Source organism: Macrobrachium rosenbergii, chromosome 5 (genome assembly GCF_040412425.1).
Source record: "Macrobrachium rosenbergii isolate ZJJX-2024 chromosome 5, ASM4041242v1, whole genome shotgun sequence".
Taxonomy (NCBI): domain Eukaryota; kingdom Metazoa; phylum Arthropoda; class Malacostraca; order Decapoda; family Palaemonidae; genus Macrobrachium; species Macrobrachium rosenbergii.
In genome coordinates this window covers 22238199-22262520 of record NC_089745.1, presented here as the reverse complement: position 1 = coordinate 22262520, position 24322 = coordinate 22238199, and the positions used below count along the sequence as shown (strand labels likewise).

At 38.4% G+C, this 24322-nt stretch overlaps 1 protein-coding gene across 2 annotated transcripts; it reads right to left on the bottom strand.

Annotated features, from left to right (window-relative positions):
* Positions 1 to 2: 2 nt before the first annotated feature.
* On the bottom strand, positions 3 to 23828 carry LOC136838585 (protein amalgam-like). Of its 2 annotated transcripts, none has more exons than XM_067103791.1 (12): positions 23281 to 23828; positions 12590 to 12700; positions 11184 to 11429; positions 10691 to 10836; positions 10335 to 10473; positions 9857 to 9954; positions 7999 to 8082; positions 7042 to 7190; positions 6126 to 6192; positions 5269 to 5491; positions 4450 to 4605; positions 3 to 179 (listed from the first exon to the last, which is right to left on the bottom strand). In XM_067103791.1, the coding sequence occupies exons 1-11, from the start codon at positions 23327 to 23329 to the stop codon at positions 4451 to 4453; spliced, it is 1467 nt and encodes a 488-aa protein (XP_066959892.1). In that variant the 5' UTR covers positions 23330 to 23828; the 3' UTR covers positions 3 to 179; position 4450. The 2 variants fall into 2 exon arrangements, with proteins under 2 accessions (XP_066959892.1, XP_066959891.1); XM_067103790.1 differs by lacking the exon at positions 3 to 179 and adding an exon at positions 2769 to 3389.
* Between the last annotated feature and the right edge of the window lie 494 nt (positions 23829 to 24322).

The following is a 24322-nucleotide window of genomic DNA, read 5'->3' as shown; positions in this document are numbered from 1 at the left end:
ACTACTCAGTTATTATATTAATTTGCTATATTCAAATATAACGTTTAGTTAAACTTTAGTAGATAACACTGCTTTCATGGTAGTTAAGATCTTGGCGATGCCGATAATTAGCTGAACTGCTGGGGTGGACTGAAGTCTGTCCAAGAGCTCCGTACTGCGTTTCTGCCTGCAACTGCCACCTGCAGAAGTAAAAGTAAAAATTTACTTCTGTAAAAGAATTGTGGGCCAATAACAAAATAACCCCCAAAAAAGTTAAGTCGCCATTTAAAGTAATTTTTTTTTTATAAAAATTTATAATGGAAGGGAACAAATAACTGCATTTTGTAAAGAACCAGGAACAGAACCAGAAATAATGAAACTTCCCGATTAAACAGAAAATTACGTTAGACCAACTTCTAATGTACTCCTGTATAATAAAATAAGGAATGACAAAACCTTCAATTATTCTTCATATTGAAACAGCCGAAATTAGATAAATACTGTAAGAAAAATTTTAACGACGCGTTCTGTTGGAGCAAGTTTAAATTTCTACGTCATTGACGTGAACACTAAAGAAAATTATAACCAAAACCTAAAAAAAAGCAATTAAATCCCTATATGATACGCATATTTATCCACCACAATAGTTAAAGCAGCGTATGCTCTTATTCTAACACAAACGATATTATACAAGGTTGGGAGAATTCACCTTAGCCTATTGTCGAAGGTTGTGTTTTTCAGATCCTACATGGAAGGCACTCTGCAAGGAACCGCACTTTACATGGATATAACTACAAAGACACGCTGCCTTATTCCTCAATTATAAAACCCTCACTTTCACAACCCACGAACAAAAGTTTACTTTAAAAAGTCTGCTGTTAATGGGTCGAGTCATCACTCCATTTTAACCATAATCTGAACTTCCTATTTCCGAGGCAATTTTATCTCCACTCATGCGCTGATTAAGGGCACATACCCCAATCGGAAACTATGCTTTGTCTTCCGCATTACCCAAGGTTTAAGTGTACAGTAAGGTTTAAGATCTGCACACGCTGGCTCAAAACCACTCACTTTCACAACCCCGAACAGTTGCTAAAGTCTATGCACAAATATTGCACCCAAATTGATAAATCCACACAGCTTAAAGACAAGCATACCGATAAACCCCCGGGACAGTGCCGCAGCCTAATTGTCAAGACCTCCAATGTGCAAGGGACCTACGGAACACAACAATGGACGTACAAGTACACGAGCATGGCAAATCATGAACAGGTGCTCAAAATACATAGTACCCAAATTAGTCAAACTAGTTCCCCGTTGGGAAAGTGGGTTCCGTTCTCAGCTAGCACTCTGCTGGCCGCGAGTTCGAATCTCCGACCGGCCAATGGAGAATAAGAGGAATTTATTTCTGGTGATAGAAAATTTCTCGCTATAATGTAGTTCGGATTCCACAATAAGTTGCTAGGTAACCAACTGGTTTTTAGCCACGTAAAATAAATCCTTCGGGCCAGCCCTAGAAGAGCTGTTAATCAGCTCAGCTATCTGGTTAAACTAAGATAAATTACTTAGGGAAGCTGAGGATTTATATATCAATTCACTTAAACTTTACGGTAACTGAACTTAGGACAGACAGCAACCGTTACCAAAATTATCAGGTTTAGATCAGTGGGATTACAGTCTTCGGACAGACAGCAACCGTTACCAAAATTATCAGGTTTAGATCAGTGGGATTACAGTCTTAGGACAGACAGCAACCGTTACCAAAATTATCAGGTTTAGATCAGTGGGATTACAGTCTGCTCGTTACACAACTAATACTAAAATCTATGCAACAAGGGAGCCACCTACAACCAGCTCAACCTCACCAACGAGTATGCTAATGCCGAACTTTGAAAACATCCTAACAAACCACCAAATATAGCTATGCCTCTCAAAACTTTTAAGACAATACGGGAAACAGTAAAAGCTAAAAAAAATTACACAAATTATCTTTACCCAGAACAATACATTTTAACGTACTTGCAACTTGACAATGACACAAAAACTCTCACGAAGATTCTTCCAGGCACAATAAATTTTTAAAACAGTGTTAACCCTCAACCTAGAGTGCAACCGGTTAAGCTAACTTCTCCCATGTTCGATGATAACTAAAACGACAAGGACGAAGAATTAAGCGAGAACTAAGGAACCACGGACTCCTTGCTCAGGCTTTCTTGCTAGAGGAGTGGCGCCATCTGCAATCAAGTTTAAAATCACTGCCTAGTTCTTACGGCAGGTCTATGATGTTAAATTTCGGAAAATAACTGTATTTCTGTCCATTTTTAGTTCCTTGAAACTTACGGTTAACGTAGGTATGTTTACAATTAACATGGATGAATTAAGCGTGTGCTATATTATACCCATAGCTATAATCCATGATATTACCGCATACTATAATCATCTTGTTTTACTATAATTTGCCAGGGTCATCTTCGAACAACATTGCAGTTCATTTGAATTTCTATTGAATGATAAAATGCTGCAAGTTTCAGGCTTACAGAAATTACATATCCTCATATTCACCTGAGAGAGAGAGAGAGAGAGAGAGAGAGAGAGAGAGAGAGAGAGAGAGAGAGAGAGAGAGAGAGAGAGAGAGAGAGAGAGAGAGAGAGCATCTAATGCGAGAGGCTTTTCAATAAAGAGAGTGTGTTAGGGTGAATTCAGTAGAAACAGTAGCTTAAAGTTAACCATTCAGACTCTAACACATTTAAGGCATTGGCTGACTGGAAGGTACTCAATTAATACGACTCTGTTTGGCGATTTATATTTTCATCTTAAATCAGTTCCATTTTACTTACTACATTGTATTACATAACCCAGAGGCCACTTTCGACCAAAACTACATAAAACGGTGTATTTTTCTAAATTAAGCCAGTGAAACTAAAATCTAACAGTAGAAAGTGGCCATTTTATCAATATCTGGACAAACTGAATTTGAAAGTTATGATTGTCTTTGTTTACCAACAGCTGCACTAATTTCACTTTAAGACGCAAGCCTGACATATGAATGTCAGCACGGTAGAATAAAAAGATCCTGTTTGCTGGCAAATCAAAAACTGAGAAACAAAATAACCCTCTTCATGGGTCAGCGCTTAGGATGGAAAAAAAATCATTCCATCATCACCACAGGTACTTCAGGGAGCTCCGTGAAAATGAGGACAGAAAATGAAGACAAAAAAATCGGCATTTTGAGTTTCCTTCTGTTGTCACAATCGCTTTCACGTTTCACAAAATAAAACTGGTCTATCAATTGTAATGTTTTCAGTTCGTAGTAAACTTCTAGTTAACAAATGCCATAGCAGCCTTTGCCCCTGAATGTTGACGAATCTCGATGCTGTTATTTAGCCCCTCCGACGAAGCGACACTAACATCTGTTGAAGAAAATGAATTAAACATTTTAGCTCTGACCCAGAAAATCCACGTTTTTGCAAATAAACGATTATATACGTTAATCATTACCACGTACGTGCACATGTGTTAGTACAAAAGAACTGAATCACTTAAACAAAAATATAAATAGCATATTACCATTGAGGTACTATGTACAAAACACAATTACCATCGCATTCTGTTCTTGATTTTTACTTTAGTGAAAAAACTCATTGAGGTCATAGCTCAGTTCTCCTCCTCTAGGTAATTTTCGTCTATTTACGCTAATTATAGTAATTATTTCGTTTCTTTGAGGCATAGGCCGTGCAAATCCGAAGTCTGCAGCTAAAATCTTTATTTACCTTTATTGTAGGCTATCCGGAAACCTTGATAATTGAGCTATGAAATTTCTTAAGGTTTTTGAAATCCACTTATGTAACAGATGAAATTATGGAGGTAATGACTTTATTGTAAATTATGAAAAAAGTTCAACAGTTATTACAGAAGGAAAAAAAAAACAAAGTTCTGCAGCCAATGTCAAAATGGTTACATCGACAGTCTGCTCAAGTCTACGTGTAATGCTTAATCATTTATGCAGCGTTCCTTATCACAGTGTTTCTGTATCACTTTCAGTCTGCATGAAGGGCAAAAGTGGGTCATATAAAATGACATGGAGTTACACAGCGGAGCCACCCCGCCCTAGTTCAGGCCAGCTAGTTAAGTGAATTATTAAATCAGTTGCCTTGGCTAAATGGTGGAATTACTGGGTGAACGATCTCTCACCCTTAAAGCAGCTCTTAGACCGGGTGTGGGTGGGTTATTTTGGGGGAAATTTAATGAGTGGAATATCGGTGAGGGGGAATTTACCAGGGATGAACTTATGGGATACGCATTAATACTATTATTTTTAATCTTAGTGGTCACATCGACAAACAGTTATTAGCAGCGTAATGATTATTCTTCAGAAATATATTTTCGTCACTATTCTTTTGACTACCGTTGTCATAATAACTGCTCTCACTACCAAATAATGAAGGTATCACTCTGAAGATCATAACTAACCTTACTGCATCACCCTTGCTACTCGAGGTAAATTGGACATCACAGTCATGGCTACTTTCCACCACTTCCAGGCGTCCTCGTCGTCGGTGGGTTGCTCTAGGGTGGTGCTTTCTGTCCTGTCCCTTGTGTCAGTGTACTGTGGTCTGGGTCTGGTTTCTGGAAGTAAAGAAATCGTTAAGAGGAGTTTTAATAACAATGTTTTTAGATATAATTTGGATCTACGTACTGAACGGCTTCAATAGCTACTCCTTGAAGCTCGCACCAAACAGCTTTCTCAACTGGACAATGTGCAAAAAAATAATAAATCGCTAGTACGTGCGTTCTGTACGTTCTTTTTAATATTTCTTCCATATCTTTCTATTCTGTTCTTATTTTTGTATACTCTTATAAATCATAATATAAGACATCAAAATCTCCATCTTATATCATTCTTTTCCAAGATTCACGGACCCTAAACAGTTCTCGTTTCCCCAGGTTTTCAGCTTTTAAAATATCTATCTTTAATCTAAGCGATCTGATGCGTAATCATACACACACACACACACACACACACACACACACACACACACATATATATATATATATATATATATATATATATATATATATATATATATATATATATATATATATATATATATATGTGTGTGTGTGTGTGTGTATGTGTGTGTGTGTGTGTTTTCAATACGTGTGTGTGAGCGTGTATTGGTGTGCACGTGTTGACAGAAAAAGGTTAAAATATATCAAAACTAATAGTTTTTTATCTGAAGGACAAGGATTAAAACAAAACTGAAATGAAGCTGGAGAAGGGGCCCTTACCTGTATATCCGTAAGAGCTGGACTGCCCATAGGGAACATAGAAGACGTAGGGCTCTCTCTGATCGGGCCCTGGCTGGTACTCCTCTGCAACCGCCTTGATCATGATTTCGTAAGTCTCACCTGGGGTCATGTCAAACTCGGTGCTGGCTCGGTACAACGTCCTTCCATCGTAGGGAACAGAAGATCCAGCAACGCTTGAACTGCTAGTGGAGTCAGAATTTCCCTGAGAGAAAGACAATTGTTTTCAGTGATTCCATGGAGGCCAGGGTGTTGACTTAATTTTCTTTTTTCATAACTATAATTATGAATGATCCACACATCTGACACCCGCCGGCCCCCCCGCCCCAGCCCCTTTTCAGTTTTGCTAATGTTGAGGCAGTGCTGAGTCATACTTAACTACCGCTGGTGGTTGCATCTACTGACCCTTACTCCTAAAAGTTTTTTCATACTTCAGTATTCTAAGAGACGGTTGAGGAGAGGCTGTTAAAAGCCATTTACTTAAGCAAATTTGCCTAATGATATACAGTAGACAATCAAAATACACACGTTTTCTCTGACTTGTAATATATCAAAAAGAAGAAACTTTGCTCAAAACTAAAAGAATGAATCACAGGAAATCTTAACTTTAAGGTGAAATTAAATCACCTAATTCCTTTAGAGAATTCCTTGCTATGGTCTGAACGATTATTCAAAAATGAGGCTTGACTGTTATCCAATAGAAGCACCTTTCATGCAGCCCTCTACGCCAGGAATAACTGGCAGCTTCTGTTCCCCAAAGCCTGAGAAACGGATGAAGAAATTTGCTCTTTGACGGAAATGGGATAATCACAAAACAACCATTACTCAATGCAATTTACCTCCTTCAGAGCGACGTAATAGAAGTTGACCGGAGCCAGACTGTTAACTTCCCAAGAGACAGTGTACCTGAAAAAAGGAATATTGTACATTGATCCAGAATAATGATCGAATATGGTTTCATCGTTCATATAGACATCTGTGTTAAAATAAACACACCATGTAAGTTTAACATCTGAAAACGAAATCGCAACCACATGAACTGGCGGAATTTTCTCTAAGTCACTAGGAGGCAAAAACGATTACGGGTATGTCGAAAGAAATTATAGTAATTACTTGAAAACTAAATTACATGAAATATGAGTCTAGGACTTCTACTTTTGCACAGATTGGAGAACAAATATATTCCAAAAATCCACCTACAGTTTCGGAGCGTCATGCTCCTCTTCAGCATGGAAACACCGAAGAGGGAACATGACGCTCCAAAACTGCACGTGGACTTTTTAAAATATAATACATGTTTGTCCTCCAATTTGTGTTTTATTCAAACCTCTACTTTTCCTCCCTTATTGGGAAACCATTCACCAATTCTCCGGACGAGGCTGAGCAACTTCAAAGGGAGGACGAAACAGGTCTTCGCTTGATGTCCCCATACCTCATGATTGACATTTTGAGACAATTCTCACCAAATGTGATTGTCGTTCAATGGACACTCAAAAGATCCTAGATCACACAGACATTAATTTTTAGCAATAATAAAAAAAACCATGTGATTAGCATCTCTATCCAATTTTTACTCTGCAACACCCAGATTCCCTTGTAAGATCATTATGATGTGGTTAGTGCATTAGCCAACACGCAATTACAAGCGGAACTAAATTTTTAAAAAGTGTAACATAATCTCCCCCAGAACTATATTCTTGTTGTGGAAACAAGCATAGTGACGACGATCATGGGACCCCAGCTCTATTTCCTTACCTGTTGTTGCCAGACGGCGATGGCGTCACTCCGAGCACAGTTACGGGTCCAGGGGCTGCAGACACGGAAATTGTAGCATGGCCACGCGACTTCTCGTTGTAACCGTAGCACTGGTATTCACCGAGGTCAGCCGAGGTCATCTGGGTGATCTAGGAGAGATGCACGATGCTGAGTGAAGGTTCAATCTCATTCTCTATCACTATTTGATCTATAAATGCTGTCGGATTCAGAAACTTTCACTTCTTACAAATCAACAGAAGAAGAAGAGTATCTCGTACTTTGGTAATTGTGAGAACTGACTGGGTTAAAAAAAATATGAACTAAATGAGTGTTAAAACTCGGACTATTTGTTCAAGAGCAAATATCTATAACATTAAAATACTTATATACTTGAAAACGAATATTCAGTTTTAAGTTAACCAGTTCCTTTAGTTAATATTAAACATATTTCATCACTTCTCTTGCGTTATGAGGAACGAAACGATAACTTCAAAACGGGTAATCAGTGTTAATAGCCATATAATATTGTCACTTCGCTTAGAAAAATAGAGGGAATCATTAATACTCGAGCTTGGCTTTGGATATCATTGGCGTCTCTGACCAGTCATAAACATTACTTGTGGTAGCGTACCATTTGACAGGATGTTATTTTTTTATGATGTTATTTGTGCATTAGTCTCTAATCGCACGTGAACTTGAAACCAAGCATGATGATGTTAAATTGCACCAATTAGCCAATATCAGGGGGAAAATAAAAATTTAAAAATCCGCAGGTTTGAGAACTGTATGACATCAACTTGTCGAACAGAAGTGACTTACATTTCTTTCAAAAAAAAGGGAGAAATATTTGCTACTTGGTACAAAGTCCGATGCTAAAAAACGCTAGAAAGTTTGACTGCGCAACAAAACCGTAAACTACAGGATGAAACATCATGAAGGTGATTCAGTAATAATTACTTGTAAGAAGTGTGTATCATCCTGGGAGAAGGTGTGGTGTCGGTCGTCTTCCGCCACTGGACCAGATGCAGAATACCAAGCGATCTGAGAGACAAAACACATAGAAGCATTATTGCCTGCTGCCTTCGAAACCTTCCTTAGCATTTACCTAGTAATTAAATAGAACGGAATATAATGCATACTTTTATAAAAAAAAAAAATGCAAACATGCACTCTCATACTGACCTTAGTGGTGTTAACTTGAATTCTACATAATCTTTATAATACCTTCCTCTTGGAGGTAACTTTTTTCATCCATTTTAACATTGTTTTTCCAGCCTTTTTTTTTATCAAGCTCACTTGTCTGAGTTGGCTACAGCTTCATCCACATTCTGAACTTTTATATATAAATATATACACATACATGTACACAAACATCTATATAAACATACATATATATATCATATATATATATATATATATATATATATGTGTGTGTGTGTGTGTGTGTGTGTGTGTGTGTTTATATATATACATATAGATGTGTGTGTGTGCAATATAAATTGTAGGCCAATGCACATGCGGCATCAATTACTTTAAGACCAAACTTCTCTGATTTCTTATAACTCTTCTTGTGTTCAAGATAAACCTTTGAAGGAAAAGATGAAAATACAACCATGTTGATCCATTTATTCTCGGTAACCCCTCTCACGATGTCAGTTGAAAACTCTCTCTCTCTCTCTCTCTCTCTCTCTCTCTCTCTCTCTCTCTCTCTCTCTCTCTCTGCCCGAAATATATGGTTTCAACGTTTAAATAGTGTTTTATGGGCCTTCTTATATTCATATATATATATATATATATATATATATATATATATATATATATATATATATATATATATATATATATATATATATATATATATATATATATATATATATAATGTAGATAGACAGATGGATGTAAGGCTTTAAGAATGGAGATGAAAAACTATATTTACATTTTGGTTGTACACTAGGAAATGTGACACGCGAGAGGGGTACAGACCAGACACACGGTACTTATCGGGTAGTACAGACTGTAATTAGCTTAATGATCCTGGGATGAAAGAAGGACAGTGCAGAGTCTTCCAACCCTAAACAACGTACACCTTAAGAAGCCTTTTATGGAGATGTCTGACAGGCGGACTTCGAGTACCACTTGTTTAATGATAGGTCAGGATAATTTCATCAACAAAATCTGGCCCCTCAGTATCCATGTGACAGTCTCATGTTGTTGGTATAAGTAGTGATGGTGAATTTCAACATCTTTCTTCTTTACTTTTGAAAAGAATCGTGGCTACTCTGCAATTAATGCTGTAACAGGAATCTCACTTATACGAATATTGCATAGCTTTCAGCTGTACATCTTTCGGCGGGCCTGTGCTCAGGTAATCTTTATGAAATAAAGTGGCCGATTTCCCTGATACAAAAAATGTTACAGTTTTGTATGGTATCTTTACAAAATCAAAGCACTCCCGACCGTTTTTGGATTGTCAGAAATAACAAGGTTACCATAACTGAGATGACCAGTAATCCTCTGGAATTTTTTTAATCAGATGGTGGATTTAGTTTCCTGTTAAAGTCTCTTAGTTCGCTGTTTGTGGGGCGCCTCTGGGATACGTAAGCCTTGCTGATAGCTTTCTTGATACTGTATGTGGAGTAGAGCAATCGAACCTAGTTTCCTTATTTCTTTAAAAAATAATTATATAACTGTAGCTTTTTTCCTGCAGAGTATTTTCCTAATTTCTTGCAGAGTTTTATGTATGTCTGTCTTAGCGAATGTGTGCAACGCTAAATGATCCTAAACCAGTATATCAATCAATTTATTTCCCCCTTACCTGAGGCACAGGGAATCCAGATGCGTAACAGGAGAGCTGGGCCATCATGTCTTCTCCTGAAGCAACAACTTCTGTGGTTGTCGCCTGCACTTCAACATCTGAAATGTGAAAAACAATTTCGGTTCAGCCAAATGCAATGCAAGGTAGTATTTTCCTTCATTTGCTCTTCCAAACATCACTCAGTTCTTTCTTCACACCCATTTTCGTTTGCTGACATTGAGTTACTATTCCTGTAATCCGTGTCATCAAGAGCATACAATGATATTAAGTTGTACTGATAATGTAACCCGAGTTATGTAAAATAAAACAATTCTTTTACATTTTCCATGAAGAATAATATAAAATCATATAAGAAATCGGTAAAGAAATGGATCAACAGAAAGGAGGTGTTTGAGTACGTGATGGTCCTCTGCAGTCGTAAATACTGAAGACACGGTTGCAGTCAGTGTCACGAGAGAATCTTAGAAAAGATACTTACATTCAACACCCAAGTCAAAGTAGAAAGAGACTGGCTCGGACACTCCATTATCAGCTAAGCACAGATATCGACCAGTGTCTTCTCGAGAGGTTTCGAACAAGTTGAAGACATTGCCCACAGTAATGACGCCGGGGTTACCCTTAGAAAGAAAACAGAAATCAGAAAAACTGAGTCAGTTCAGAGAAAGTTTGCATCATGCTCAATAATTATGATAAAACTGAGGTTTAAAATTTGTCATTCTCTCACTTTTCCGCTACCGATTGCTCGGCAATGAGTGAAGGGAAGAAAACTATCAAAATGATCTTCATCATCAGCGATTTTTGAAAGGAAAATGGAAGAGGAGAAGCCGACATTACCTCTTTATACCAAGTTACCGTCGCTGGAATGCTGCCGGACGCGACACACGAGAGAGAGGCAGGCAGACCCTCTCCTACGGATAATTTGCCATCACTAGGAACTGTCGTCAGGTAAAGCTGGGGAGCTGGTTCCAAAGGTGCAGCACCTGAAATGGAAGCCATTTCATAGATAAAGTCCGAGAAAACCAATATCTTCCATTATCAGCCACACGAAGAGAAAACTAATAATTTAATTTCCCCCGTAATAAGTTTTATTTTCAGCCGTATTAAAAGAAAGTACATTTAACTCAGGTTCACAAGTGCAAACCTTACTCTTCTTAGAGAGCACCCTTTTCTTCGTATTCTTCAATTCATCATCCAGTAGGATATCACAGCCTACCCGCCTTTGCCTACTGGATATGCATACTTGTGTATGTTTGCATGTAAATATATCATATTCTAAATAACTAAAGTACAAACCACAAAACCCAAATTTCGACAGGCAATGACTCACCGAGAACAGTGAGAGTGTGAGTGACGGCTTGCCTTGCCCAAGCAATACTGCAGGTGTAGGTGTCCTGGTCAGAGGCATCCAGGTTATTAATGATGAGGTTGCTCCCGTCGGTACCAAGTTTCCCAGAAGCGATGCTTTCTTCATACTGCCGAGGCACTGTGAACGTTCCCTTGACGCTCTTCATCTGCATGAGTAACTCGCGTCCGTCGGGAGCGTCGCCCTTGAACCAAAAGACCGAGCGACGCCCTGAAAGATCAGTCATTCCTTTCAGTGTCCTGAGCTTTCGACTCGGATGATTTATTAGTCTGCATTGCTGCTAAAGACATCACGCTGTGCATCATGTCTTTAGCACAAAAGTGGATGCAAAAAGGAAAAACTGTTTTCTGAAAGGTCATATATAATCTAATATTGATGAAAGGTCTCAATGCCTAAAATATACATTACAAGTGTGACTAAAAATATGCACAAAGTTATACATATTATGAGTAATGAGAATTTGACATAAAGTACCTCTGTAGCCATTTGTCTTATTGAAAACGATGTGAACAGACAGTATAAATATGCACGTCATTAATGTAACATAAAGTTCTTGTAGTTCAGAAGCTTACTTTGCTAGAATAAAAAAATGAAAAAAATAGAACTGAATATACGTCACTGACGTCCTGAATTCCTGAATTTCGCCCCAAAGGCACTTAAAATTTTGTGAGAAAACTCCGTTTGCAGCTTTTTCTACTTATTTGCATTATTAATACCACTTGAGCAAAAAGTACAGTTTATGGAAGTTACAAATGGTTACGAGTATCAGGATAAGGAACATCAACCAAAGACTGTTCATTTTTAGTTGTCTTCTGAAACATGTCAGCCGTTTCCTCAGGACTATTGAACAGTATCCCACTGTTATCTGATAAGGGAGGGACAATACATGTACTATATCCAAAGACGCGGGTTTCTAAACGGTCATACCAGAGTTAACACTAATTTTTAATACAAAAGTGATGCCTTTGTCAGAAATCAACAAGGAATGTCTTGTTCTTCTCCAAGTGAATAGCTCAAAGTTAATGCCTCGACTGCCTCCACGAACCAGCAACATAAGGTTTGAATATATGGGTCGCAAGCTGTAATTGCAACATCATCATATCAAAATAAGGTAATTAGACTTCGGTGTTTAAGGAATAACAGTTCTCCCTAAAAATCCTGTGTCAAGTTATGAGCTTGAAATCAGATCAAAGAATGCCATGTTGATATGGCAAAAGTACAACAATTACTCAGTGATTTGGGAACCTCATACAGAACTTTTTCTTGCTTACTCGTACTTTCCATCCAAGTAGAACAGACTGAGAAAGATAATGTTGAATCGAGACCTGTATAAATCTCATACATTATTATTAGTAAAAAAAAAAACTTACCAACATTTCTAATATCACAGGGTAGTGTGATAGATGTTCCTGCGTCTGCCTCGAAATGACCCGGTTGAGTTACAACACGAGGGCCACCTCTCTTTTGACTCTCAGATGGTCCTGCCAGAAATAAAAAGAATCTTGTTTTATAATTCCGTCGGTGAAACTGCTATAATTAATGGCTACTTTCCATGTGAAAAGCCTTGAACTGCTTAAATACCAAAGCAAAAACTAATGGAAAGAAAAAATCTAAAGAATAATATCGTTCAATTCCGATATCCCATTTATCTGAATTTGAATACCTTATTGCAGAGGATATAGTAACGGATACTTTCATTTCATAATAGCTTTGTATTTTGTAACTGTGAATGTATTCCCACTAAGGTTGGTTTTGCTGGTGTAACAGATCATCCCAGCCCTATTCCTTAATCAGTACAGGTCAGTGAAGTCCCGATAAATGAGCAGCCCTAGCTGATCAAGCCCCATTGTCTGAATGACCCCAGTTGTTGAGTTCACAATACCTGAGCTGTGGTGACATACTACAAGCGGCAAACCGTTGCCGCGCGCGGCAGCGGCGAAAAAAATCCCGCCAGCATGTGTTATCCTATGGGACCTGACATACTAGAGAAACCAACGCCGCGTGCGGTCGCGGTTGCCGCTGTCTGTTTTTTTTCTGCCGCACATGTTGGCGGGAAAAATAATGCCGCGACCGCGCGGTGGTTTTCAGAGTCAAAAAATGCGGCGGCGGGAAAACATTTATCTTTCTGGTATATATATTATATTTCTACTAATGTAAGTATGTTGAAAATCTCCATGTATTACTTCTATTATTTCCTTATATTTTCATTGCTTCATTATTAATGCCAATTTCACCAATATGGGTAGAAGTGGCTTTAAACTAACAAGATAATACTATTATTATATAATTACTCAGTACTATCTATTGCAATATTTATCGCTAAAAGCAAAACTGTATTTAACTGTTTTTTAATATAATTCCCTCAGCTCGCTATCAACCCAAAGTTGACAACCCTGCCTGTGATGACTTTGATCTGCAGTAGCTTCGAAGCAATCGTCAGGTGCACTTCTTTTCTCGCTCACACTCCTGTTTTTCAGGAATTCCAATAACCCTTCGCTTTCAGCAGCACACAAAGTTGCAATTTTAATGAAATTTGCCACATCCATCCTACTCTGATGTCCGAACAACACTGAGAGAAAACCGCACTGCAGGTCGGTTTGCCGCGATAGTATGTCAGGTTCAAACTTTCGCGGTTTGCCGCTGCTGCGCGCGGCAACGGTTTGCCGCTTGTAGTATGTCACTACACTAGTCTAGCAAATACCCGCGAGGCCCAAGTTAACGCAGCCCTAATAGCGGAATACCCTCGGTTGATGAGGATCCTTATATCTGAGCTGGCTCATTTGATCATGTAGTTGTTGGTCCAGCCCTAATAAACAGGTGGTCCCAGTCGATCCAGCCCTAAATACCTGATCGACCTTAGCTGATACTGGCCATGGTTGATCGGGGTCCAGATGATCTGAGCCCAATATTTGACAGGCTCAAGTGATCCTGCCCCGGTTGATCCGGCCCAGAAAATCAAGCAGTCTCAGCTCACCTGGACCCAATTAATAATTATAATTACAGATAATTTTTCTTATGAGTGCTGGTAATAATATAACGTAAAATTATTACCTAAAGCATACAGGACGCATAAAAACTGAATAAAAATAAGCACAAAAAATTAATAAATAAATCAAACTTACATAAACGCACGGATTTTTTTTAAATCAGTGAAATTAATATAACAACCGTACATGTATTTATACAGCCTTAACACACAACTAATAAAACACCCTAGTGTTTTACAAAACAAGAAAATTGTGAACAGAAAATTGAAAATTAAGCATTCCAAAAATATATTACACAGGTCAAGAAAGCACAAAATATTTATTTCGAAACGAAAACAATTAAAAATTAACACTATATATATATATATATACAGTATGTGTGTGTGTGTGTGTGTGTAATCAGCACTAATACACAAACACTTTTTACACAAACACTTTTAACAACAAGAAATACACACAAGCAATCAATTAAAAACTGAATAGTTGGAATGGCAGTTAATGAAAACTGAACCACGATCAGATTTTAATGAATTATTTCAAATTGAATCTAATTACTTGTACAACTGAATTTAATAAAAATTCAAAACTAATGTAAATATGCATATAATAAACCATTTACATAGTACTGCATGATCATTTTTCATTTTATAAAGAAGCATCAAAATAGTGTTCACATAAAAAGTCCACATACTTCCAATGTAATTTTACAATCTGTTATGTATCTTACTTGGACCAGATCGACCTGACGCCAGGACAATTGATGCAGCTAAGGTAGTGAGACAGATTGACGGAAGCAGCAGGGATGGTAGGACTAAGACAAGTGGGGTCATGGGACAGAACAACGAAGGCAACTAGAGTAGTGAGGATAGGACAACTTAGGCAGCTAGGGCTACAGTGAGGGTTGACTGGGTCATCTGGAGTAAAGGGAAGAGTCCACCTAACTCAGCTGGGGTAGCGGGGAAAGAACAACAGCAACTGCTGGGGTAGAGGAGGAAATGATCAAGGTAAATGGGTAGAGAATGAATGAGACCGAGGGGTAAGGGGACAGAACAACTAAGCATGATGGGTAAGAATGACAGTAAGTAAATCGGGGGGTGGGGGGCGGAGTTAGTGACAGAGCTACTTGGGCAGCTGGGTTAGTGGTGACAGAACTACTTAGGATGGTAAGTAGTGGTGACAAAACTGCTAAGGAACCAGGGTAATAGTGACAAAACTGTTTAGGCAGCTAGACTGATAGCAGACATGCTTAGGTAGCAGGAGATTAGGTGACAGATTGACCAATGCAGCTGGGTTAGTAGGAAAGCAACTACTAGGGCTGCCTGATTGCTTGGAGTTCAGCTAGGGTGCTAGAAATGAAAGAGGCAGCTGGTGCAGTGGGATGGAACAACTAAAGCAACATGGTGGTGGTAACATAACGACTGAAGCAGGTGGTAATGGGAACGGAACTACTAAGGAAGCAAGGGTAGTGAGGCATACCAACATACGAAGCATTGGCAGTAGGGTCAGAAAGACTGGGGCAACGGGGAATGAGCAACTGAGACAACTGGTGTGATGGCAAATGAACAACTGGGATAGCTTGGGTAGTTGGAAAGTAGCAACTAAGAAGACAAGTAATCGGGATAGAACGAGTAGGGCACACAGGATAGCGCATGCACGGGTTCGCAACGTGCCTGTGTGTGGTCCTCTAGTGTATTTCACGTCGTATTAACAGAAAATATTACTTAAAAAATTAAATTGATATTTCAGTCAAGAGTTGGCTCTTATTATACGCCACTACTTCAATGAATTTAGTATATTAAGAGAAGAGAAAAACCTTGTAATTTAAACTAAAACCACCTTAATCACCAGTCTTTCTGTTCTCTCGTGGGAATTATAAACATATACGTTTTTGTCATGATTCCAGCCTTTGATCAGAATCCCGAGCACCTGAAATCTTTTACGGTATTCGAAAACTTCCATATCTACAATGTTTTATCTTCGGTAAGTATTGAAAATAATATATACTGGCCAATAAATGAAACAAGAAGAGTAGTGTTTTCAGCAGCGTTAGTTTGTTACTTTATTTGTGTGTTATCGTGATCATTTTAAGCCTGTTAAAAATATCGCCATGAAATTTTCACAGTTTCTTTTGTTTTTATAATGATGAAAAAATTTAGAGATGTTGATAAAATTCCATTAATAATTTAATTAGTATTTTTACTCAACGCATATGTCAATTTTTTTTAGAAACACATGATATATTATTAACTCTACGGGTGCAGTCTGACATAATACTTGATACATACAAATGTAATGTAGCCCCCAGTTGCAAAAAAGGTTCTCATGCTGGGATAGTAGGAAGAAACAACTCGGACAGATGGAGCTGGGTGGAGGAATGACTAAGGCAGCTGGGGTATTGGGGACAAATCAACTGTGAGAATGACTGAGGCCGAGTAGGTAATGGGAGCAGAACAACTGACTGAGAGATCTAATCTACTGGGGAAGGGACAGCTGAGGACACAGAGTCATCGATCTGAAAAGTACAGTATTGAGTTGATTTGTATTGTTTTACATTACTGGTAATCAAAGCACAAATATTAAGTGAAACATAAATTTCAAACACAAAATGAATCTCAAAGCATTAATAGAGAATCTTGCTTGCACTTGTCTTAATTAGTCTGCTGTTCGGTTTCTATGAAAATCATCAAATATTCACCGGATGGTACCGAAATAAAATGGGATAAAAACAATTCGGCGAGACTTGCAATCCTGGGACATAGGCGTCACTAAAACAAAAAAGTGGGTATTTATAGTGCTAAGATTGGAGTGCAATGCCTCTTCGCTCGAGCCCAACGCTCGAGCCTTCTTTACTCAATGTGCAATGCGGTATTAGATTCCTTTCGCCCTTCTACTACTCACTGTGGATATTTATGTTCTTATTAAATGCAGTGCTTCATCACATAAATCATCTTATCATCATATGAGAAACTCAAAATCACGCTAAGAACTCTAAGAAAAGTGACCTTGTCCAGTACTGTAAAAATGAAAGTACAGTAAAGTAGTCTGCGGCACTTTGGTCGAGAGCCAACCTGCAGATTCCCGCTCAAGTTGGCATTGCTCAGCTGATGAGCTCCTTCTTTTTCTTTGAACCAATCCTATTAGCCGGACTGCATTTTCGGAATTGTGCAAGTGCTTGCTGAACCAATCTCCATTTTCTCGTCTACCCATGCATCATTTTGAACGATTGTATACCCGCAAGCTTTAAACAAAGGGCATCCTTAAATCAGTACAAAATCATGGCTGTAGGATTTTGTAAAATACTGTGAAGACGTATGAAGAAAACAACAATACAAAATAGTCAGTAAGATGAAAATGCCAGACAGGAGAGACCCGCCATTATGCAATCCAAGACCAGCCAGGTTTAAAATTGCAAACGAGGAAATGAGACCAGAAACATGATCAACTGATAAACAGAAGGGAGTTAAATATAGAATGACCGAAGCCTCAGAAGACTGCACGCTAAGTGTGGCCGTGTAATTTCGAAAATGACATAAAAAATGAAAGAAAATCTGGATGAACTTAAAACCAATCGTGTCAGGTCAACAGACACGAAAACTAAGTACACAGCACATCTCGAGAAAAGAGGATGATTTCTTTTTATAGCATTGAAAAAACATATTCTCCAATTCTTCTGGAAAATTACGCACTGTCCGAAATCTAATTTATTATAATTTTCTTTTTCTGACGGAAATTATTCATGGTAGTTTGCTTAACGGTGAATGGCCCCCTAGCTTGTTCCATAAGAGTGAGTGTATAATAGTAATAATTTCTTCTATTTGTCACACAGAACACTAGACATCATCCAAGATCTTTACCTCAGATTCAGAACTTAGCATCACAACATTTCCTTTTGTTAATGTCACAGCAAACGGAAAGAAGAGCAGGAGTTCCTCACCCAACTGTGTCGGTAGTACATGACCTCCAGTGGCATTGGGAGGCTTTCTTGTGTCCTTGTAGGCTCAGGTTAATCGCCTATCACTGAGGGAGGAACTGCGAGTCAAAAAGAGACATTCGTTTCCCATGTCTTTTAATGACTTGACAGTCAATGAAGATATTCAATTTCAAATCCTACGTATCCGTTTTCTATGCCACTTCATTCTTACAGACAGTAAAGGAGTGAGATAGCTAAATTATAACACAAATACGCATAAGTATGCTAACAAAAATTTAGCAAATATATATAAAACGTCACATTAAATCATATACATCCTTTACCCATACTGACATCAAAAGACAAAGAATAGCTAGATTACGGAAAAGCACATTTCTTCAATCATTTATCTTAAAACTCTGATTGTGGTGTTATACGTCTGCACATTATAAGTAGAAAGGGCAAACCTCAGCGCTTAAATACTTTGTAGTAATGAACACTTCAGCTATTATATATGAGTAACAGCATTAATGAGAGGTGCTGGCTTTAACAGCGTTTGATCATTCAATGATAACTGCTTAGGAGAAAGACGGCATTCATATATATATATATATATATATATATATATATATATATATATATATGTGTGTGTGTGTGTGTGTGTGTGTGTGTGTGTGTGTGTGTGTGTGTGTGTGTGTGTGTGCATGTACATATTTTATATAAAGATACGTTTTATATATTTGTATGTGAATATGTATGTACATATATATACATATATAGTGCGTGTGCGTATGCATGTATCTATGAGTGTGTTTTTTTGTGTATGCATAAGCTTGTTATCCCAAAAGTTACAAATTTAGCGACTCATGGACGAAAGTGTACTAGGAAAAAGTAGAAACCCGAATGTTTGGGGACTGCATAACTGTTGAAAATTGCACTAACAAAAGATTTACACTTCAAGGGTTGCGAGGCCTCGTCAGCCCCTAAAGCATCCCCAATTGTCTATTCTAAGAAGTTATTATAGCTATTTGGTGACGTATTTGACCGCCTGTTGGAATAATGTTTCTATGTATCTTCTGTGTAGGTCAAAAGGCACCCAAGGAGACGGTTTTGGTGTTTGTTCGTGGGCTTGTAACCCGATGAGAATCACGTGAGGGTTGCGCCCAAACAAAATGGTTATTTGCTTCTGTCAGTCTTGAGCTGACAATCTTCATTCTTCATTCGAACGAGAAAGTGAGCCGTTTCAGAGAGAAATCCCGCCTACTACTACTGCCATTCATCGCTGCTAAGATCATCCTACCTTTTCCTTTCTAAGAAATTTCTCTGGTATTCATAAATAGATTATTTAAAATATCCCCAATCAATTATCTTCTTACATTACTGTTGTGGTAATCAGTTGATCCTCCACTGAATGTTATTTGATAACCTACAGAGAAGGTTCGAACTGGGAAAATATATAACATTTTCTGAAGGAAGAATGAGGTTTAATTCTTCACTCGTCATTCAAAACCGCACTGCCAACCTCATCTCAGATATCGATCTAATAAAGTTAAGAAGATACATGACTACTGCAGAAATTCCTAATCGTTATAGACATTTCAGTTTCAAAATCTTCATCCATCCTTCAGTCCTTAAAGAAGTACGTGAATTGCGTGCAAAGGGAGGGATTATAACCCATCGCCTCCCTCACGCAGCTGTCAATCAAATCTACATCCATCACAGTTATGATCACTCACCATTCCCCCGCGGAGATTTCGCGACGTGATGTACTTAATAATAAAAGAATACTGGGATGATACCTGTTATTTACGTTAGTTGCTATTTATCTGTTTCTTTGCTCTTTGGCATTTGTGGCTGCTTAACCCGCTTTCCGTTTGTTTTAACTTTGTTTGAATGATTGAAAAATCTGAGCCCACACTTTTGGTACTTGAGTCATTTTTGATGTCTTGCGAGGGCGTTGACCCTCTTACAGCAGTTGTTCTTCATCCCTGGGCTATGCCGAGGCCTAGGTTAAATGTCTCTCCCACGATCTTGATCTTTTATCGCTCCTTTTCCAACCTGTTTATTATCGATTTTCTCTTATTGCATTCCTTTCTTCTGCGCTCTTTTATTTTCCTCAAATTTATCACTCTATCGTTTGTTCTGGAATAATTACTGTTCTTATTCTTACATGCTGTATGTACAATTGGTCACTCCAATTTAATCACTTTTGAACACTCATTCAAATTCTACCTTACAGATTAGATTATATTAAAGTATACATCGTTGTCTGCCAACGAAAAGAAAGAAATATTAATGAAAGCATGGCTTTTTCGAAAACGCAATCTTAAGGGGGGACTTGCATCATCGCCATTAAAGAAACAGTTTCTTCCACAAGGAACCTTGAAGGCGAAGATGAACGAGATGGCACATGTTACTGGACTGAATCTGAACCGCTTTAGGCTGGATAAGACTTCACCATTTTGGATGGAAAGGAGCTGACGGCTCGACTATTTTGCTTACGTAATCTGGCGTCGCAACGACTAGAATAACCGACGCTGGAGACATATTTTGAGTTACAAGTAATTTGGATTTAAATGTGAAAAAATAAACTAAAAAAAAAAAAGGCAAATTCTTGTTACAGTTCACAGGAACATTCGCTCATAAAACCGTCCGTAAAGAGTAAAAGATGTATTAAATTAAATCATTTGGATCTTTGCTAGACAGTGACCCTCAACAAAGTTCGGGGGTCGTTATCTAGGACTAATATTTCTTGGGGTTCATTATCTTTATGGCATTTACAGTCTTTTGTTTATGTTTTTACGGCATCCCCAACGGGCTAGTGCTAAACACGATACAAAGGTGGATACATACCGGGTTAAAATCCTTGGGGTCACTATCTAGGAAAGGTCCAATCATTTGAATAGACCAGGATCCGGAAGTATGCAAAACCCTACTGAAAACTATTAAACGATGCACTCTCTTTTTTTCTAATTTTTTGGGGCAGAAGTGGAAGAAAAATGGCCACAGTGCTGACCCTCCCTTCGCTATACGCATGTAAAAAGACGGCACAAAATTATACTAGTTCATACACACTTCAAAAGCATGAAATCCTCTACATTCCCGTAAAACCATTTGAATACATACATATACACATACAGTACATACATACCATATAATGGATGCCTGTATCCAAAAATTACTGTCATACCTTTGAAATATAAAGTAAAAGTTCTACACTCATGTTTAAAGAAAGAAAAATATGTAGCCGATATATATAAAAAAAAAAATCTTAAAGGTTTCCTCCACTGGAGCTGAACAAACGCTTAAGAAGCATTTCATTAGTGAGTATGCAAGTCCAAGTACACAAAAATTCCTTATGTAAGAAAGAGACAATCCTGAATCCTACTACCAATCATGACCACAGCAAAAATAAGCCTGAGATGGATATTAAGTGAGAAAAATTACGAACATTCAAAACGTGATATATTCAATGAAAAAATGACAAACGTCTAATCCCTAAAGTTGTATTAAATTGGAAACATGACAAATGCAATCCAGAATGCCTCAAAAAAAAAGGAGAAAAAGGCAGTAGCATGCATTAATGTCATAGTATATAAGAAACAATACACAAATACACTCCTGAACTCCACTCTCTATGAAATACCGAACGAATGAAAATGAGAAGCATGACAAAAAGTAACTATAACTCCACACTAAAGGAGAAAAGCAATGGAAATGGAATCCTGACTGCCGCATTAAACGAAAAAGAACAAAGGACACCTTGAATTTCACTTACCAAATGAGTTGACATTTGGCTTAACTATGTCATCAACAAACCGTGAAGTGGGGATTCCCACACCACATGCCTTGGCAACAACTTAGATACATACCCACAAATTTAAGAATTAGCTTAATGAATGTCTCCTGTCTATTAAGCAGACAATGTCACCTTCTTTTTGCTGAAAGAGAATCCGCAAGGCTTCTCTAAAAAAACACGAGAGCTATAGAGCCTCGAGCTAATGACTTTCCCAGGAGAGCTTGCCAACCCAAGTGCTGGTTTAGAGAAAAGAATTTGGTTACGAAATTTCAGTGTTATACAAGCTTTCTGCTTAAAAAAAATGTAATTAAAGTTAAGACAGGGCCACGAGTCAGCTCGTTCCAAATTAGATGGTCATTATAAAAAGAGACCTATATAGGAAACGTTGAAAAGCGTTCAAGTTGGTGGCTTCGTGAGCTGGTGAATTTTTCTCCAAGACTCGAACTCGCGGCTTTATTGTATAACTCGTTTTTCATTGTGCGTGATGAAAGTCAGCTGCAGAGGTAAATTAATAGCAACAAGTTTTGCTGCGGTTCCTGCTTACAGGATACAAATTTGCAGGTAACATCTCGTGTCAGTTATGAGGTACGAGAACTAGTACCATAACCCTTAACCGTATATATACAGACAGTATAAACAAGGCCTTTTTTGCGCATGCTGTTTCAGGAGTTATGTGTGAAATGTGCATCACAGAAACATATATATTTTTTTTTCAGTAACACAACTTGACTATGGCTAAGCCTTTTTCTCTCTTTCCAAGTTAATCATGTCTAACTATCTGTGACGTCTAGATCTTACCGTCCTTCGTCTTCCTAGTTACGTTTTATTTACTTCTAAGATCTGATCTTTCTTCGTGTAAAATGTGTGTGTGTGTGTGTGTGTGTGTGTGTGTGTGTGTGTGTGTGTGTGTGTGTGTGTGTGTGTGTGAGAGAGAGAGAGAGAGAGAGAGAGAGAGAGAGAGAGAGAGAGAGAGAGAGAGAGAGAGAGAAGCGCCTAATCAATTCAATCCCAGATCCACCAAGATTCGAGACGTCAAGGGTTTTCAAAAGGAAGCAGACGAAAGAGGCTGTCTCAATTCCAACAGATTTCTTAGATGATCAAACAAACAAAAGGGGACAAGCCAAGTACGTCTTTTATGAGGAGCTGTATTTGCTCTGTATAACTGACAGCTCACCTAGCAACTCATGAGCGGTGGTCGCAACGGATGATATATGGCAGTAAAATCTCCATTATCCCGATTGTCATCTATTATGAAATGACGAGTTAAGATAAAGTATTTTAGTAACAAGCCAGACTATTAATCACGGTTGGTGAAGTGCAGAGTTTTCAAATGAGAGAGATGATTAAGTCAACTGTCCTACTTACGCGTTACGGCCAGTAGGCCTATACATAATATAAAGAACGTAGAAAACATGACTGCCCGACACTGGTCCCAGGAAAATATTTTAGCGGCTTCTCGGTAAACACTGTCACCAGATCTGTGTTGTCGATCCGTTCATAGACCGAAACTTGTCTCTCAATCACTCGTGTTTCAAAGAGACAAATAAGTCTTTTAAGAGGCAAAAGTAACAACACAGGAGTTGCCCCCTTCTTGGGCAAAAAGTCACTCTTCCACTTGAGCACGAGACTTCGCGACGAAGTTCACGAGGAGAGAGACCCCAAGGTGAGGGAGCAGCTACGCTGGCTTGACACAGACTGCGGCTCCTCCTCCTCGGCCCATAAAACACTTAAGATGTATTTTTGTCCACCACGGTGTCCCTGCTCCTTCCTACTCCTGTGTTACTGTTGCTGCTGCTACTGTTGCTATTGCCGGTGGCACTGTCTATCAGGCGTTGCTTCCTCCTTTCTTCCTTTGAAGTTCATTTAGCAAGCCGGTTCATTCTTTTGCCTGAGCCATTGGCTTTCTTGCTCCGTAGATACTATCTAGCGTGAAACAACGGCTAACATGCAATCTACTCTCGACTTTTCGATTCCCTAATATTTTTAATACATTTTTGACGGAACTCCCTTCATCCGAATTTAAGAATGAAATTAATTTGGCTTCTGAAAAACCGGCTTGTAGAATATTGTTTTAAAAACATATTATAAACAATGAATAAGAGGCAAAGGGCAGGTCAATGTGTAGAGGTTGAACACACACACACACACACACACAACCAAGTCCCTTCTCGTTCAAGTGAGACCTGAGGAAGCAAGGCAAAGGTTGCTAATATCTCAGCAGATGGACCTGTCCACCACCAAACCTCCAATTCCTACCTGACATGAACAGAAAGGTCGTGTGCTAATTGAAATCTCTAACAGAATAAAGCAAGGATTGAAATCGGGACCCAATGAGTCTATGCCGCCGTTGATACATACATACAGTACTAGAATTAAGAACAAGGGGTTCACAACCAAAAGCCATTTA

Bases quoted from the DNA above. Each gene is read 5' to 3' on its own strand.
- LOC136838585 (XM_067103791.1), bottom strand. From the start codon at position 23,329: ATGTTTTCTACGTTCTTTATATTATGTATAGGCCTACTGGCCGTAACG. The intron at 11,430-12,589 runs GTAAGTTTTTTT...CTGATCTTTCAG, and splicing joins CTGTGATATTAGAAATGTTG to GGCGTCGCTCGGTCTTTTGG. The intron at 7,191-7,998 runs GTAATTATTACT...CATCTCTCCTAG, and splicing joins ATGATACACACTTCTTACAA to ATCACCCAGATGACCTCGGC.